General features: G+C 42.4%; 1 protein-coding gene across 8 annotated transcripts in view; it reads right to left on the bottom strand.

Annotated features, from left to right (window-relative positions):
* The window catches only part of TBL1Y (transducin beta like 1 Y-linked), a 231985-nt gene that overhangs the window by 65055 nt on the left and 148309 nt on the right, over window positions 1–18621 (bottom strand). The window contains exon 1 of one of the 8 annotated variants that reach the window (XM_050777732.1): window positions 828–1229. The exons of the other annotated variants lie outside the window; for them this stretch is intronic. Within the exon in view, the coding sequence (XP_050633689.1) occupies window positions 828–873 (46 nt within the window). The 5' untranslated portion in view covers window positions 874–1229. Of the gene's footprint in view, window positions 1–827; window positions 1230–18621 lie in introns of those variants that run through there. 8 annotated transcript variants of the gene reach the window in all.

Here is an 18621-nt window from a genome sequence, read left to right on the forward strand (position 1 = left end):
ACTGACACCTGCAATCACATGCCCTGTGAAACAGAGCCAAGTCTGACCACATTACCAGCTTCATCCAAACCTGGGCACTCTGTAAACTACCTCAGTCTTTGCAGTAACTGTTCGGAGTTGGTACTGTTTTTGTTTCACATAGAAAGACAAACACTGGAGACATCAGGTCAAGGTTCACATGATAAGAGGATGAAACAAAATGTGAACCATAGGCTATGTGACTCTGAGATTCCACTTTTTACCTCACACTTCAAGACCCACAGGAACAGGAACCAAAATTCTTGAATTCCCTGCATGGACAGACTCCATTGCCATCTGGCTGTCCAGCTAGACTACCAGCAGCTCTGAACAGCAGTCAGTCTGGATGCAACTCAGGCAACTAGTAAAGTATGGTGTGCAATGCTCACTCTAACCCAAGCCGGGAGGGTGCCCCTGATTTCTGTCTCACCTGGGTTTTTAATGTTGAGTGCATAGTTTGCTGCATAACTTTATCTCTCTAAACGACTATGTTCTCCAATGCAAATTTCATTTCCAGACTGTGTGGACAACGGTATTCACATTCAACTAAAGCTTATTGAAACAAGGAGATGAAACAGCAAAGACAGACCAAGGGTGGGGAGGCTGAGACTGACGCAAAGAGAGCTGAAAGTTGTCTGCTGGAAGGAATTTCTTGTGCAGATACACAATGACATCTGTGCAGCATAAAATTATACAGGGGTACTATTACTTTGAACATCTTTCATCAGTTTGGGTCCTCTTTTGGATAGGGCAGGTTGTCATGACTGGAAATTAGGCACTTTATGATCATAAAGACCTAGGGAACGTACCGTTATCAGAAGTCCTCTTATCTGCTGAAATCTTTACTAGTTGCATTTCTTGGAATGCATCTCTATATGGGTTCTAAATCAGTGATTTTTTCAGTCCATTTGCTTGTAAGACTTTCTTACTAATTTCTGGCCTTGTGATCTCATGAAGGCAAGCAGGCAAGCTGGATGGAGAAAATGTCAGGAGCAGGCAGGATGGCTGAGTTCTGTCCTTGCTCTACGGCTGGGTGCCTGGTCCACATTGCCTCATTTGGCTGCGTCTGCATTTTCTCCTCTGCAGTGTGGGGATAAAAAGTACCTCAAGGTGCTGATGAGGCACACACAAGGGACAACAGCCACTCCCCAGACACAGTCAATCAAGAGAGAAGACCACAGCAAATAGAAATGTCACTTTCCCAGGTTCCTTGTTGGTACAATGAGGATGTCAAAGAGGTTTGGGCAAGCTCCCCTGCCCCTTCCACCATATGAAGACACAGAAGGAGCAATCCATGAGGAAAAGGACCTCACCAGAAAGCAAATACTTAGCACCTTGATCATGATGCCTCCAGAACTGTGGACAATACATTTCTGTTGTATATAAACTACCCAGTCTAAGGTGTTGGTTACAGTCCATACAAACTAAGACAATGCCCCAGGATGAGGTAATAGAGGAAGGCTGACCACTTCCTCTTAGACTTGATTCATCAGCATCTTAGGCTATGGTTGCTGGGGCCAACAGCCAGGGTGCTGTGGAAGGCACTTGGAAGCACAGCACCTCCACGGAAGATGCTTCTCTTCCAGGGCCAACCCTGCCTGCACTCCTGCCAACGTCTCACCCCCTCCAACTTGGAGTCCAGAATTAATGAACACATTAATTTACCATCTGCCAGAGTGGTGAGACTTTTGTGCCTTGTGCCTCCTCAGCTTTCCCGCAACAATTAACACATCTCTTCTGCCCAACAAGACAGACACAGGAAGAAAGATGAGAATATCAGTGACAAACAAAGCACCCAGGACTGCCCCAGCAGCAGGTGCAGAAGTAGTTAAAGGGCAGGAGGATACTTAAAGGGCAGGAAAATAAAGAGCTTGGTAGTACCTCAATGAAAGATAGTGTGACAGTGATGGGTTGGGTTTCTTCGTGTCATCTATAGGCTAGGCTGGAGACATTTCTGAAGCCAGCAGCCTTGCCACCCACTTGGAAGGCATATTCCTGATGAATCTCTTCTCAGCAAGGTTTCTCAACCACAGCATGGCTGACTTTTAGGCAGGATCATTCTTTGCTGTGTGCACACAGTCCCATACATTATAGGATGTTGAGCAGCAACCCTGGCCTCTACCTACTAGAAGCCAGTGGCATCCACTCCCATTGTGACAACCAAAAATGTTTTCATCAACCCCACCATGGTGGGGGAAGTGACATCTAAAAGGCCACTACTCCCAACTCTACTCTCCTTACATTTCATCTTGATTCTAGGTTGTTGCTACTGAAAAGTAACCCACTCTTTCCATGCGATTGTGCACAAACCTTAGAGTAACAGGACAATCAGAGGAGGTAAGATTATTCCCAAAGAGAAAAAAAGAGTATAATCAAAATAAACTGAGAAAGGCTTAAAATAAGAACCACAGAAAGGATGGAAGGATCCTTCACATAAAGCCCTCTCCATTCGGAATGAAAGATGCAATAGTCTCACAAGAGAGGAAATGGTCTTTACAAAATTTGTCTCATCTAACGAGGCAACAAAAATAGATTTAAAACAAACCAAGTACAAGCTTTATTTCTTGCAATGATGACACTGCACAACCAAGAAATGACATCACAAACCGTTTCAGTTGAATAGTATGCCACCATACCTGTCCGGAGCTGCACGCCCCGGCCATAGCAAATAATAATTAATGATTAAACGCCCAAGCTCTATTCCTTTCCACCTTCTACCTCCTCCCTAGATTTGTTGTCTCTCTTTTGTATCAATACCTCATAATAGATGGCGCTCTTCCTGCTTCTTCTTCACTTGTTTTTCTCCCGCTGGCAGCGAAAATTGTTACTTTGTAGCACAGGCACCATCCCCTGCCCGGGAAAATTACCAACTGACAGCGCAGGTGCAACATGACGTTCGACCAGAGAAACCAATACCTACTTGGTCACGCCCTCTGCGATGAGATCATCTCCGCCTCTGGCCCAACCCCTTCCCCTCCAAGTGTATATAAGGCACTGCATTACCGCCATTAAACGAGACTTGATCAGAGCACTGTCTTGTCTCCATTTCTCGTGTCTCTTGTCCCCCAAATTCCCACTCCCTCCTCCAGGGCCTGCTTCGACGATCCCGCGGGCCGGGATACGTGGCGCCCGAACAGGGACCTGGAAACGAGGGACTCCGTGAGGAAGAGGACGCCAAAGGACGGTCGACCGCTAATAAAGACAAAAGGAGTCAAATTCTTCCGATCACCGCGGGAACCTGCCGCGTCAGAATCGAAGGTAAGTGACGCGTCCAAAATGGGACAAGAATTAAGCCAACATCAAATATATGTAGGACAATTAAAAGAGGCTTTAAAAATACGAGGAGTAAAGGTTAAAGGTAATGATTTGTTTAAATTTTTTGATTTTGTAAAAGACACTTGCCCTTGGTTCCCACAGGAAGGAACTATTGATATTAAAAGATGGCGTAGAGTAGGGGATTGTCTTCAGGACTATTATAATACTTTGGGGCCGGAAAAAATTCCTGTGACCGCCTTCTCTTATTGGAACCTCATTAGAGATTTAATAGATAAGGAGGAGGCCGATCCGCAAGTCATGGCTGCGGTCGCTCAGACAGAGCATATTTTAAAGGTTAGCTCCCGCTCTAACCTCGCAAAGCCTCCGCAAGATACGGAGGAGGATCTCATTTCCCTCAAAAGTGATCATGAGGAAATCAAGTCTCCTTCTGTAACAGGTAAAGAAATGCCACACGAAAACAAACCAAAAAAATACCCAATTTTACAGATGCTTCAAAAAGAGGAGGAAATTAATAAGCCTAATCAATCGGACATAAATTGGGATGATTTAGAGGAAGAGGCAGCTAAATATCACAACCCTGATTTGCCTCCCTTTACTTCATACCCACCCCCATATAATAAGACACATAATGAGGCTTCTGCGCCTATTGTTATGGCAGCAATAGATCCCAAAGAAGAATTAAAGCAAAAGATTGCTCAACTAGAAGAGCAAATTAAACTTGAAGAGTTACATCAATCATTGATAATTAGGCTCCAAAAGCTAAAAACAGGAAATGAAAAAATACCCAACTCAGACGCTATGGAGGGTTCCTTGCGCCCACCTCAGCGGCCTGGACATGTTCCAAGAGGGGGGTTAGTTGCTAGCCGACATAGAGAAGACTCCTCCCCCAAAGACGTTTTTCCGGTCACTGAAACCATAGATGAACAGGGACAGGCTTGGAGGCATCATACTGGATTTGATTTTACTATTATAAAAGAGTTAAAGACTGCTGCCTCTCAGTATGGGGCTACTGGTCCATATACTCTTGCTATAGTGGAATCTGTGGCTGAGAATTGGCTCACTCCTACAGACTGGAATACCTTAGTTAGGGCAGTCCTTTCTGGGGGAGACGACTTAATTTGGAAGTCAGAGTTCTTTGAAAATTGTAGAGATACAGCTAAAAGAAATCAACAGGCAGGAAACGGTTGGGATTTTGATATGTTAACTGGTTCAGGTAATTATGCAGACACTCAGGCCCAAATGCAATACGATCCTGGATTGTTCTCACAAATCCAGGCTGCTGCTACAAAAGCCTGGAGAAAACTTCCCGTTAAAGGAGATCCAGGGGCCTCACAGCGGTTAAACAAGGACCCGATGAGCCATTTTCAGACTTTGTGCATAGGCTTATGACCACAGCAGGTAGAATCTTTGGAAATGCAGAAACGGGTGTAGATTATGTTAAACAGTTAGCTTATGAAAATGCTAACCCCGCCTGCCAAGCGGCAATCAGACCTTATCGAAAGAAAACAGATTTAACAGGATACATTCGCCTTTGTTCAGATATTGGGCCCCATATCAACAAGGCCTAGCAATGGCCGCCGCTTTTAGCGGCCAAACAGTGAGAGACTTCCTCATTAACAAAGGTAGAGATAAAGGGGGATGTTTTAGATGCGGTAAAAGGGGACACTTTGCAAAAGATTGCTGTGAAAACCAAAATAAGAGTCCAGAAGCAAAAATCCCAGGCCTTTGCCCAAGGTGTAAAAGAGGAAGGCACTGGGCAAACGAATGTAAATCTAAAACTGACAGTCAAGGAAATCGTTTACCCCCCAGGCAGGGAAATGGGATGAGGGGCCAGCCCCAGGCCCCAAAACAAGCATATAGGGCAGTCAGCTTTGTTCCAGCCAGCAACAGCAATCCATTTCAAAACTTAGTAGAGCAACCCCAGGAAGTGCGGGATTGGACCTCAGTTCCACCTCCCACACAGTACTAACACCTGAAATGGGACCGCAAACCTTAAATACCGGAATATATGGACCCTTACCACCTAACACTTTTGGGCTACTTTTAGGAAGAAGTAGTGTCACCATGAGAGGCTTACAAGTCCTCCCTGGAGTTATCGATAATGATTATGAAGGAGAAATTAAAATTATGGCCAGAGCTATTGATAGTATTATTACTGTCCCTCAAGGAGTTAGAATAGCTCAGTTAATCCTGCTACCTTTGGTTAAAACAGATAATAATATCCAACACTCTAATAGAAATATAAAAGGTTTCGGATCATCAGAGATATATTGGGTGCAACCAATTACAAATCAAAAACCCTCTCTAACCTTATGGTTAGACGGGAAGGCATTCACTGGACTAATAGACACAGGGGCTGATGTAACTATCATTAAACAGGAAGATTGGCCCTCTCATTGGCCTACCACAGAAACTTTAACTCACTTTGAGAGGAATTGGACAAAGCAGTAATCCTAAACAAAGTTCTAAATATCTAACATGGACAGATAAAGAAAACAATTCAGGCCTCATTAAGCCATTTGTCATTCCTTACCTACCTGTTAACCTTTGGGGGCGAGATCTGCTCTCTCAAATGAAAATTATAATGTGTAGTCCAAATGATATAGTTACTGCACAAATGTTAACTCAAGGATACACCCCTGGTAAAGGTCTTGGAAAAGGAGAAAACGGTATCCCACAGCCTATACTGGTTTCAGGACAACTTGATAAAAAGGGGTTTGGAAATTTTTAGCTCAGGCCACTGACATACCTGCACCCCAAAGGTGCGCTGACCCCATTACTTGGAAGTCAGATGAGCCCATTTGGGTTGATCAGTGGCCTTTACTCAATGATAAACTAAATGCTGCCCAACAGTTAGTGCAGGAACAACTAGCAGCAGGACATATTGCGGAAAGTAATTCTCCTTGGAATACACCTATTTTTGTTATTAAAAAGAAGTCTGGTAAATGGAGACTCTTACAAGATTTAAGAGCAGTAAATATCACTATGATCCTTATGGGTGCCTTACAACCAGGATTGCCTTCACCGGTTGCGATTCCTCAAAAATATTTTAAAATCGTTATTGACCTTAAAGATTGCTTTTTTACAATTCCCCTTCACCCTGCTGACCAAAAAAGATTTGCCTTTAGTCTTCCATCCACAAATTTTAAACAACCAATGAAGCGCTATCAATGGAAAGTCTTACCTCAGGGTATGGCCAATAGTCCTACCTTGTGTCAAAAATATGTAGCCGCTGCTATAGAGCCAGTCAGAAAAACATGGGCACAGATGTATATTATACATTATATGGATGATATTTTAATAGCAGGAGAAATTGGCGAACAAGTCTTACAGTGTTTTGCCCAACTCAAACAGGAGTTAACAGCAGCAGGACTACAAATAGCCCCAGAAAAGGTACAATTACAAGATCCATACACCTATCTTGGTTTCCAAATTAATGGACCCAAAATCATTAATCAAAAGGCCGTTATACGTCGTGATCATTTAAAAACTTTAAATGATTTCCAAAAATTACTGGGAGACATAAATTGGCTTCGACCGTACTTAAAGCTCACCACAGGAGAGTTAAAACCTCTTTTCGATATATTAAAAGGAGACTCTAATCCAAAATCCCCCAGGTCCATTACTAAAGAAGCATTAATAACACTCCAACAGGTAGAACATGCCATTGCAACACAATTTGTTACCAGCATTGATTATTCTCAGCCATTAATATTCATTATTTTTAACACAACAATAACCCCTACTGGCTTATTCTGGCAAAATAATCCCATTATGTGGGTACACCTGCCCTCCTCCCCCAAAAAGGTTTTGTTGCCTTATTATGATGCAATAGCTGATCTAATTATCTTGGGAAGAGAAAACAGTAGAAAATACTTTGGAATAGAACCCTCTACTATTATACAGCCCTACACTCAATCACGCATCCATTGGCTGTTACAAAATACGGAAGCCTGGCCAATTGCTTGCGCTTCTTACGCTGGCGTGATTGACAACCATTACCCACCTAACAAACTCATTCAATTTTGCAAACTTCATGCGTTTGTGTTTCCCCGTATTACCAGTAAAGAACCTCTCAATGACGCATTACTAATTTTCACTGATGGATCTTCCACAGGACTTGCCGCTTACACTTACAATGATATAATCGTTAAATTCCAGACCGATTATACATCAGCTCAGCTGATCGAATTGCAAGCTATAATTGCAGCACTATCAGCTTTTCCTTGTCAGCCACTTAACATTTATACAGACAGCGCCTACCTGGTTCATTCGATACCCCTCTTAGAGACCGTGTCTCAAATTAAACATACTTCAGACACAGCTAACCTATTTTTACAATGCCAACAACTTATTCAAAAAAGGACTACTCCCTTTTTTCTTGGGCATATTAGGGCACATTCAGGATTACTGGGACCTTTAACTCAAGGTAACGCAACAGCCGACACGGCAACAAAAACCATAGCCACAGTCACTACAGACAATTTGCAACAAGCGCAAAAAGCACATGACTTACATCATTTAAACGCCCAAACCTTAAGGCTTATGTTTAAACTTACCAGAGAACAAGCTCGACAAATAGTTAAACAATGCGCCAACTGCATAACGCATTTACCTGTTCCCCATTTAGGAGTTAATCCCCGAGGACTCATTCCCAATGAAATTTGGCAAATGGACGTTACTCACCACTTAGAATTCGGTCAACTAAAATATATCCATGTATGCATAGACACCTATAGTGGATTCATCAGTGCAACTCTCCAAACAGGAGAGGCCACCAAACATGTCATAGCTCATTTATTACACTGCTTTTCTATTTTAGGAATACCCAAACAAATCAAAACAGATAATGGCCCCGGTTATTTAGCCAAAACCTTCTTACAATTTTGTAATACCCTACAAATTAAACATACCACAGGCATTCCCTATAATCCCCAAGGACAAGGTATAGTAGAAAGAGCTCATCTGTCATTAAAAACTGTTATCACAAAATTAAAAGGGGGGAGCTGGTACCCCGTGAAGGGTACCCCCAGAAACACACTCAATCATGCCCTGTTTATCCTTAATTTTTTAAATTTGGACAGTCATGGAAAATCGGCTGCCGACCGTTTCTGGCATCCTGAATCTCAAAAACAGTTTGCAATGGTAAAATGGAAAGATCCACTTGATAATTCATGGCATGGCCCCAATCCAGTTTTAATTTGGGGAAGAGGCTCAGTATGCATCTTCTCACAAAAAAATGATGCAGCCAGATGGCTGCCTGAAAGATTGGTAAGACAAATAAATCATAACCATTGTCAGTCCAGGGAAGATAAATCTCCCTGAGAAGTTCTTTCCTTCTTGTTTTTCAGAAAATGAAGCCTAACATGAGATTCCTTTGGGGAATAATCGCTCTATATAGCATAGTGGCAGTCTATGCAGGTTTTGGTGACCCTCGTAAAGCAAGAGAATTATTACGAAAACAATACGGCCAGCCTTGTGATTGCAGCGGGGGACAAGTATCTGAACCTCCATCAGACAGAATCACCCAGGTGACTTGCGTGGGCAAGACAGCTTACCTAATGCCAAACCAGTTATGGAAATGTAAGTCTACCCCAAGAGATACCTCACCTAGCGGGCCGCTCCTAGAATGCCCTTGTAGCTCTTTCCAATCTTCTGTACATAGTTCCTGTTATACCTCCTATCAACAATGCAAATCAGGCAATAGAACATACTATACGGCCACGTTACTAAAAACACAAACTGGAGGTACCAATAGCATACAAGTATTAGGATCCACTAATAAACTTGTACAATCGCCTTGTAACGGCCAAAAAGGAAAGCCTGTTTGTTGGAGCACTACCGCCCCCGTCCATATCTCTGATGGAGGGGGTCCATTAGATACTGCTAGAATTAAAACTGTTCAGAAAAAATTAGAAGAAATTCATAAAGCCCTATATCCTGAACTTCGATATCACCCTTTGGCCCTGCCTGAAGTTAGAGATAACCTTACGATTGATGCTCAGACTTTTAATATCCTTAATGCCACTTACAGTTTACTTCAAATGTCCAATACAAGTCTGGCCCATGATTGTTGGCTTTGCCTTAAGATGGGCCCCCCTATTCCTCTAGCTATACCTAACCTTTTATTGTCCTATGCCAATTACTCAAATGAATCCTTAGTAAATAATTCCTGTCCTATTATCCCCCCCCCCTTAGTTCAACCAATGACGTTTTCTAATTCCACTTGCCTCTTTTCACCATCATATAATAACACTAAAGAGATCGATTTAGGCTATGTTGTGTTTGACAACTGTACCTCCATAATCAATGCCACCAACCCTTTGTGTGCCATAAATGGCTCGGTTTTCGTTTGTGGAAACAACATGGCATATACTTATCTACCTACACATTGGACAGGGCTTTGTGTTCTGGCCACTCTTCTCCCCGACATTGATATCATCCCTGGAGATGAACCTATCCCCATCCCCGCTATTGAACATTTTATTTATAGACCAAAACGAGCCATACAATTTATTCCCTTGTTGGCAGGACTAGGAATCACCACTGCTTTTACTACAGGAGCCACAGGCCTAGGAGTCTCACTAACCCAATATACCAAATTATCCAATCAATTAATTTCAGATGTACAGACCTTATCCAGTACTATACAAGATTTACAAGATCAAGTAGATTCATTAGCAGAAGTAGTTCTCCAGAATAGAAGAGGTCTAGATTTGTTAATGGCAGAACAGGGAGGGATCTGTTTGGCTTTACAGGAAAAGTGCTGTTTTTACACCAACAAATCCAGAATCGTCAGAGATAAGATAAAAACGTTACAAGAAGAACTAGAAAAGCGCAGAAAAGGCCTGGCCGCCAATCCCTTGTGGACTGGACTTGATGGACTTCTCCCCTATCTCCTGCCATTTCTTGGTCCTTTACTCACTCTTCTACTCTTCCTCACTCTCGGGCCTATAATCCTTAATAAGCTTATGGCATTTGTCAGACAACAAATCGAGGCCTTCCAGGCCAAACCTATACAGGTCCATTATCATCGCCTTGAGATGACTGAAAATGGTGAGTCTTATTTGCCTTAATAAGACCACCTCCCCTGTGTGCTGAACTGGACAATCAGTGACGGGTAAGAGGACACTATCTCCATCGGAGCCTAAGACAGGAGGGCCGCCCTTGCTGCTGCCTTATCCCATGACGGGCCTAGAAGGTGGGGGTGAGTTGACCCAACCTAAGACAGGCGCAGTTCCCGAGGGGTTTTCTTATCATAAAAAAAAAAATAAAAAGGGGGACCTGTCCGGAGCTGCACACCCCGGCCATAGCAAATAATAATTAATGATTAAACGCCCAAGCTCTATTCCTTTCCACCTTCTACCTCCTCCCTAGATTTGTTGTCTCTCTTTTGTATCAATACCTCATAATAGATGGCGCTCTTCCTGCTTCTTCTTCACTTGTTTTTCTCCCGCTGGCAGCGAAAATTGTTACTTTGTAGCACAGGCACCATCCCCTGCCCGGGAAAATTACCAACTGACAGCGCAGGTGCAACATGACGTTCGACGAGAGAAACCAATACCTACTTGGTCACGCCCTCTGCGATGAGATCATCTCCGCCTCTGGCCCAACCCCTTCCCCTCCAAGTGTATATAAGGCACTGCATTACCGCCATTAAACGAGACTTGATCAGAGCACTGTCTTGTCTCCATTTCTCGTGTCTCTTGTCCCCCAAATTCCCACTCCCTCCTCCAGGGCCTGCTTCGACGATCCCGTGGGCCGGGATACATACCCAGTTAATTTTGGTTTGATTCATCAGCAAAATCTGCTAAATTACCAGTCACTACTTTTTAGCAATACTGCTTATTTGGCAGAGAAAAGCAGACATCTAGTTCTCAGGCAGCTGTGTTGCTGGTTTTCCATCTTCAGCTGAAACAAATACTAAGGGCACCAATTTGTGGCATTAAATCTGGAATTTTCATTTAGTCTTTAACAGATACATATAATTGGAGTCTTGATAGGTAACACAGCCAGTGAGCACTGTATGCCATTCCTAAATTGTCTACATTATGGGTTTGCAAACTGAGGCCCGCAGGCCAAGTCTGGCCCAGTGACTGTGTAAATAAAATTTTACTGAGATACCGCCACACCCTTAAGTTGATGGTTTTCTATGGCTGTTTTCACACTACATGGGGGGAGTTAAGTAGGTGCAACAGAAACCACAAAGCCCACTAAGGTGAGGAAAAGTGTGCCGACCTGCTTTTATACACAGTCGACTCTCCATATCCATATCTCCATATCCAATTGTTCCACATACACTGATTCAACCAACCATACATAAAAACAAAAACTAGAAAAAAAGAGAAACAATATGATAATAATACAAATAAAAAACCAATGCAATATAACAAATGCAGCATTTACATTGTATTAGGTATTGTAAGTTATGCAGAGCTAATTTAAACTTAACAGGAGGATGTACCTTTGGTATTCGTTTCAGCTGAAGATAAAAATAGTTATCTGTTAACTACTATGCCATATCATATCAAGGACTTGAGTAATCTATGGATTTTGGTATTAAAGGGGGTCCGGGAACCCATCCCCCGTGGATACCAGGGATGACTGTACACAAATAGTAGTAAACAAATGTCATGGCCTCCCAGATGCCCTGCCTCTGTCCTCTCTATATCTCTGCTATCTGCCTTTCTTTTCTCTTTGCTTCCCATCTGGTCCTGGGCCCTTACTGTCACCAAGCCCTTTGTTCATCTCTTCTCTTCTGATATGCCTGACAATAACAGCAACAACATTGACAGCTGGTGTCTAATGAGTGCATTCTCGGCATCAGGCAATAGCGTGTGAACTTCGCATATGCTGCCCAATGCAACACAAACCCACTGCAGTAACCTTCCTGATCACCATGAACTGCCTACTGCTCTCCTTTTCCAAAGCAGTTGAGGTTCGGCAGGCCTGGGAGAGCTTCCTCACCTTGGTATGGCCTTCCAAGCCCATTCTAAAGCCATGCCAACTCTCACCAGGCTTCAAGCATATGCCTGCCTTCCCATGAGATTTCTTCCCAAGAAATTTCATTTTGACTTCTAGGTCTGGACCACTAACTCTCAAGTGAGGCTGGTTTTGTCCCCAAAGGGAAGACATCTGGCAACATCTGGACGAGTGGCTGTCTATGTGCTACAGACATCTGGAAGGTACAGGCCAAGAATATGGTTAAACATCCTGCCATCCACAGGCTGGCAGCTACATATCTACAATATCAACAAATGATATCTACAATATCAAAAAATGATCCAGCCCCAAATTTAGAAGTGCAAGGGTAAGAAACTCTGCTTTAGAATTCCCTTGTCACCCCTTGCCCACCTTGCTAGTGATTATGGCTACAACCAGCACCCCCTCCTTCACCGTAGTCTTCCTCATGCTCTTGATAGATGTGACTGTCCTCTTCTCCCAGCTCCCCTAGTGCTCCTCACCACCTTGTGTCTTATCATGGTATCATGTGCTACATCCCATGTTTCCCATGTGTTTCCTGGCTTCTGAGAAGGCTGACGCCCTTTGAAGGCAAGGAATCCATTTAAGTGAGTATAACACACAGTGACCTTCCTCACTACAGCAGCTGGTGCTCAAGATGAACGTGCTGAAAAGACTCATGATGAATAGCTCAGACAAACTGGTGAGCCGATGTCAATGAAGGGTGATAAGAAATTGAATAAAACTGACTCCTCGGCCGGGCGCGGTGGCTCAAGCCTGTAATCCCAGCACTTTGGGAGGCCGGGGCGGGTGGATCACGAGGTCAGGAGATCGAGACCATCCTGGCTAACATGGTGAAACCCCGTCTCTACTAAAAATACAAAAAACTAGCCGGGCGTGGTGGCGGGCGCCTGTAGTCCCAGCTACTCGGAAGCTGAGGCGGGAGAATGGCGTGAACCCGGGAGGCGGAGCTTGCAGTGAGCCGAGATCGCGCCACTGCACTCCAGCCTGGGTGACACAGCGAGACTCCGTCTCAAAAAAAAAAAACAAAAAACAAAAAACAAAAAAAAAACTGACTCCTCAATATTTTCAGAATAAATGACTCCCCCATAACCATCCTTTGTATGCACACACTCCCATCCCTACACTGGACTCCTGGCAGCCACTGATCTGGTGTCCACCTGTATTATTTTCAGCACCTTAAGCATGTCCTACAGATGGAATCATATAGCCTACAATCTTCTGACACAGCTTGTTTTTCTTTTCTTTTTTCTTAGTGTTATACTTTAAGTTCTGGGGTACATGTACAACTAGTGCAGTTTTGTTACATAGGTATCCACGTGCCATGGTGGTTTGCTGCACTCATCAAGCTGTCATCTACATTAGGTATTTCTCTTAATGCTATCACTCCCCTATCCCCCAACCTCCAACAGGCCCTGGTGTAGGATGTTCCCCTCCCTGTGTCCATGTGCTCTCATTGTTCAACTCCCACTTAGGAGTAAGAACATGAAGTGTTTGGTTTTCTGTTCTTGTGTTAGTTTGCTGAGAATGATGGTTTCCAGCATCATTCATGTCCCTGCAAAGGACATGAACCCTTTTTTATGGCTGCATAGTATTCCATGGTTTACAAATGTGCCACATTTTCTTAATCTAGTCTGTCACTGATGGACATTTGGGTTGGTTCCAAGTCTTTGCTAATGTGAACAGTGCTGCAATAAACATACGTGTGCATGTGTCTTTATAGCAGCGTGATTTATAATCCTTTGGGTATATACCCAGTAATGGGATGGCTGGGTCATATGGTATTTCCGGTTCTAAATCCTTGAGGAATCACCACACTGTCTTCCACAATGGTTGAACTAATTTACACTCCCACCAACAGTATAAAAGCATTCAGATTTCTCCACATCCTCTCCAGCATCTGTTGTTTCCTGACTTTTTAATGATCACCATTCTAACAGGTGTGAGATGGTATCTCATTGTGGTTTTGATTTGCATTTCTTTAAAGATCAGTGATGATTACCTTTGTTTCATATTTGTTGGCTACATAAATGTCTTCTTTTGAGAAGTGTCTGTTTATATCCTTAACCCACTTTTTGATTTTTTTTTCTTGTAAATTTGTTTAAGTTCTTTGTAGATTCTAGATACTAGCCCTGTGTCAGATAGGTAGATTGCAAAAATTTTCTACCATTCTGTAGGATGCCTGTTCACTCTGATGGTAGTTTCTTTTGCTATGCGGAAGCTCTTCAGTCTAATTAGATCCTATTTGTCTATTTGGGCTTTTGTTGCCATTGCTTTTGCTGTTTTAGTCATGACGTCTTTGCCCATGCCTATATCCTGAATGATATTGCCTAAGTTTTCTTCTAGGGTTTTTGTCATTTTAGGTCTTATGTTTAAGTCTTTAATCCACCTTATGTTAATTTTTGTATAAGATGTAAGGAAGTGATCAGTTTCAGCCTTCTGCCTATGGCTAGCCAGGTTTTCCAACGCCATTTACTAAATAGCGAATCTTTTCCCCATTGCTTGTTTTAGTCAGGTGTGTCGAAAATCAAATGGTTGTAGATGTGTGGTGTGATTTCTGAGGCCTCTGTTCTGTTCCATTGGTCTATATCTCTGCTTTGGTACCAGTACCATTCTGTTTTGGTTACTGTAGCCTTCTAGTGTATTTTGAACTCAGGTAGCACGATGCCCTCAGCTTTGTTCTTTTTGCTTAGGATTGTCTTGGCAATGTGGGATATTTTGGTTCCATATGAGATTTAAAGTAGTTTTTTTCCAATTCTGTGAAAAAAGTCATTGGTAGCTTGATGGGGATCATATTGAATCTATAAATTACTTTGGGCAGTATGGCCATTTTCACGATATTGATTCTTCCTATCCATGAGCATGGTATGTTCTTCCATTTGTTTGTGTCCTCTTTTATTTCACTGAGCAGTGGTTTGTAGTTCTCCTTGAAGAGGTCCTTCACATCCCTTGTAAGTTGGATTCCTACGTATTTTATTCTCTTTGTAGCAGTTGTGAATGGGAGTTCACTAATGATTTGGCTCTCTGTTATTGGTGTATAGGAATGCTTGTGATTTTTGCACATTGATTTTGTATCCTAAGACTTTACTGAAGTTGTTTACCAGTTTGAGGAGATTTTGGGCTGAGACGATGGGGTTTTCTAAATATACAATTATGTCATCTGCAACAGAGACAATTTGACTTCCTCTTTTCCTGATTGAATACCCTTTATTTCTTTCTCTTGCCTGATTGCCCTGGCCAGAACTTCCAATACTATGTTGAATAGGAGTGGTGAGAGAGGGCATCCTTGTCTCGTGCCAGTTTTCAAAGGGAATGTTTCCAGTTTTTGCCCATTCAATATGATACTTGTTGAGGGTTTGTGATAAATAGCTCCTTTTATTTTGAGATACATTTCATCAATACCTAGTTTATTGAGAGTTTTTAGCATGAAGGCTGTTGAATTCTTGTCAAAGGCCTTTTCTACATCTACTGAGATAATCATGTGTTTTTTGCCATTGGTTCTGTTTATGTGATTAATTATGTTTATTGATTTGCATGCGTTGAACCAGCCTTACATCCCAGGAATGATGGCAATTTGATTGTGGTGGATAAGCTTTTTGATGTACTGCTGGATTTTTTGTCAGTATTTTATTGAGGATTTTTGCATCAATGTTGATCAGGATATTGGCCTGAAATTTTCTTTTTTTATTGTGTCTCTGCCAGGCTTTGGTATCAGGATGATGCTGGCCTCATAAAATGAGTTGGGGAGGATTCCCTCTTTTTCTATTGATTGGAATAGTTTCAAAAGGAATGGTACCAGCTCCTCCTTGTACCTCTAGTAGAATTCGGCTGTGAATCTGTCTGGTCCTGGACTTTTTTTGGTAGGTAGGCTATTAATTATTGCCTCAATTTCGGAGCCTGTTATTGGTCTATTCAGGGATTCAAACTCTTCTTGGTTTAGTCTTGGGAGGGTGTATGTGTCCAGGAATTTATCCATTTCTTCTAGATTTTCTAGTTGATTTGCATAGAGGTGTTTATAGTATTCTCTGATGGTAGTTTGTATTTCTGTGGGGTCGGTGGTGATATCCCCTTTATCATTTTTTATTGTTTCTATTTGATTCGCCTGTCTTTTCTTCTTTATTAGTCTGGCTAGTGATCTACCTGTTTTGTTGATCTTTTCAAAAATCAGTTCCTGGGTTCACTGATTTTTTGAAGGGTGTTTTGTGTCTCTATTTCTGTCAGTTCTGCGCTGACTTTAGATATTGCTTGTCTTCTGCTAGCTTTTGTTTGCTCTTGTTTTTCTAGTTCTTTAAATTGTGATATTAGACTGTCAATTTTAGATCTTTCCTGCTTTCTCTTATTGGCATTTAGTGCTATAAATTTCCCTCTATGCACTTCTTTAAATTTGTCCCAGAGATTCTGGCATGTTGTGAGATAGATTGTTCTACTTAGCACATTCCTCTAGAGGTTTCTTTAGTTTGCTGCACCTATTCACAGCTCCTTCCTTTTCACAGCTGAGCAGTGCTCCATGGCACAGAGACAACACAGCTTGCTTCACCTAAACCCAATGAGGTATAATGGCCTTTTTGCCAGAATATTGCTATTATGACTAAAGCCACATTTTTTGCTTAATTTTTTTAATAACCAAATTTTGTCAGACACCAATGTAGCTAACAAATAACACTATCTGTGCCAGGGACTTGCCTCAAACACTGAACAGAACTATGAAAAAGCCCTTATCATGTAATAATTACTGGGAATTCACCCTAATTATAATTCCCTCTAAGTTATATTAAAATGTAATAATATTACTCGGGTTCCCTCTTTCTTCTGAGACTAATTTTCTAAACTTAATGCATCTACACATGAACCTGTTGCCCAAAACCATGGTAAAAAATATACATTTATTTTGTAGTGACAGGGTCTCACTGTTGCCCAGGCTGCAGTATACTGGCATGACCCCCATTCACTGCAGCCTTGAACTCCTGGGCTCAAGCGATCCTCCCATCTCAGCCTCCCAAAGTGCTGGGATTACAGATGTGCGCCTCCATGCCTGGCTAATTTTTGAAATTTTTTTTGTGGAGACAGGGTGTTGCTATGTTGCCCAAGCTTGCTTGAAATTCTGGCCTCCAGTCATCCTCCCACCTTGGCCTCCATCTTAACCATTTTTAAGTGCACAGTTTAGAGACATTAGGTGCATTCACACTGTTGTGCAACTTTCGCCAGCAAATGTGTCGAGAATTTTATTAATTTTATTAATTTTGCAAAACTGAATCTATACCCTTAAATACGAACTCCATGCCCTCTGCTTCTTCCCATCCCCCAGCAACTACCCTTCCACTGTCTCTTTGGACTAGACTCCTCAAGGTATCCCTTACAAGCGGAATCCTGTGGTATTTGCCATTTGTGACTGGCTAATTTCACGTGGCATAGTGTCTTTGAAGGTCATCCATGCTGTAGCCTGTGTCAGAATTTCCTTCCTTTTCAAAGATCAGTCATGACATACCACTGAATGGATGCACACATTCTTTTGATGGAATTTCCTTTGTCAGTGGATATCTGGGTTGTTTCTGCTGAGGTTTTTTAAAGCATACTGTACTACTCCCCTAAAGTGTGAGGTCAGTCTTGGAAGGAAGGGGCATGTCTTTCTGTTTAGCTGACCCTGACACCACCATGCTCACAACAGCAGCTTACAGATGCGACAGGAGGAGACTGGCACAGAACACAGCTTGGTCTCCACTCGGGCAGAAACTCCAAAACGATGAAACTTTAGGCCAGCAGGCGGTGACAAGAACCACCCACTCAACTAAGAGCCCTCTGTTCAGAAGCCTAGGATATGAAGGGCACAGGAACACAGGGACACCTCAGCGAAGTGCTTCGCCTTCACCTTACCTCACTCTAACCAAGACCCGCACCCGTTGGGAAGTTGCTGGGTCATCTACCACATACTCTTTATGGAGAGCCCAACCTCACTGTGTGTTGAGTGCTCACTGTAGCCTTTTATCTCTCTGTGCTTGGGCTTGCTGTGGAACAGGTGGTCGCCGAGATCTCAGTCACTCTTCTGCATACTCACTCCTCTTTCACTAACTCATATGAATGACATCATCACGAGAGAGAAGTACTGCAGGTGATGTAGGTCACATGGCCAGGAAATCCATGTATCTACCTAATCTAATCAATCTATCCTATCTAATTTATCTATTAATATCTATTCTTCTAATCTATTATTATCGATCAATCTTATCTGTGTATCTATCCATCATCTTAATCTATCAAATATGCTAACATCTACTCTGTCTAATCCATCTATTTAATCTATCTACTAATATCTACCCTGTCTATTTATTAATATCTACTCTGTCTAAT

This window comes from Macaca thibetana, chromosome Y, assembly GCF_024542745.1.
Source record: "Macaca thibetana thibetana isolate TM-01 chromosome Y, ASM2454274v1, whole genome shotgun sequence".
NCBI classification, from domain to species: Eukaryota; Metazoa; Chordata; class Mammalia; order Primates; family Cercopithecidae; genus Macaca; species Macaca thibetana.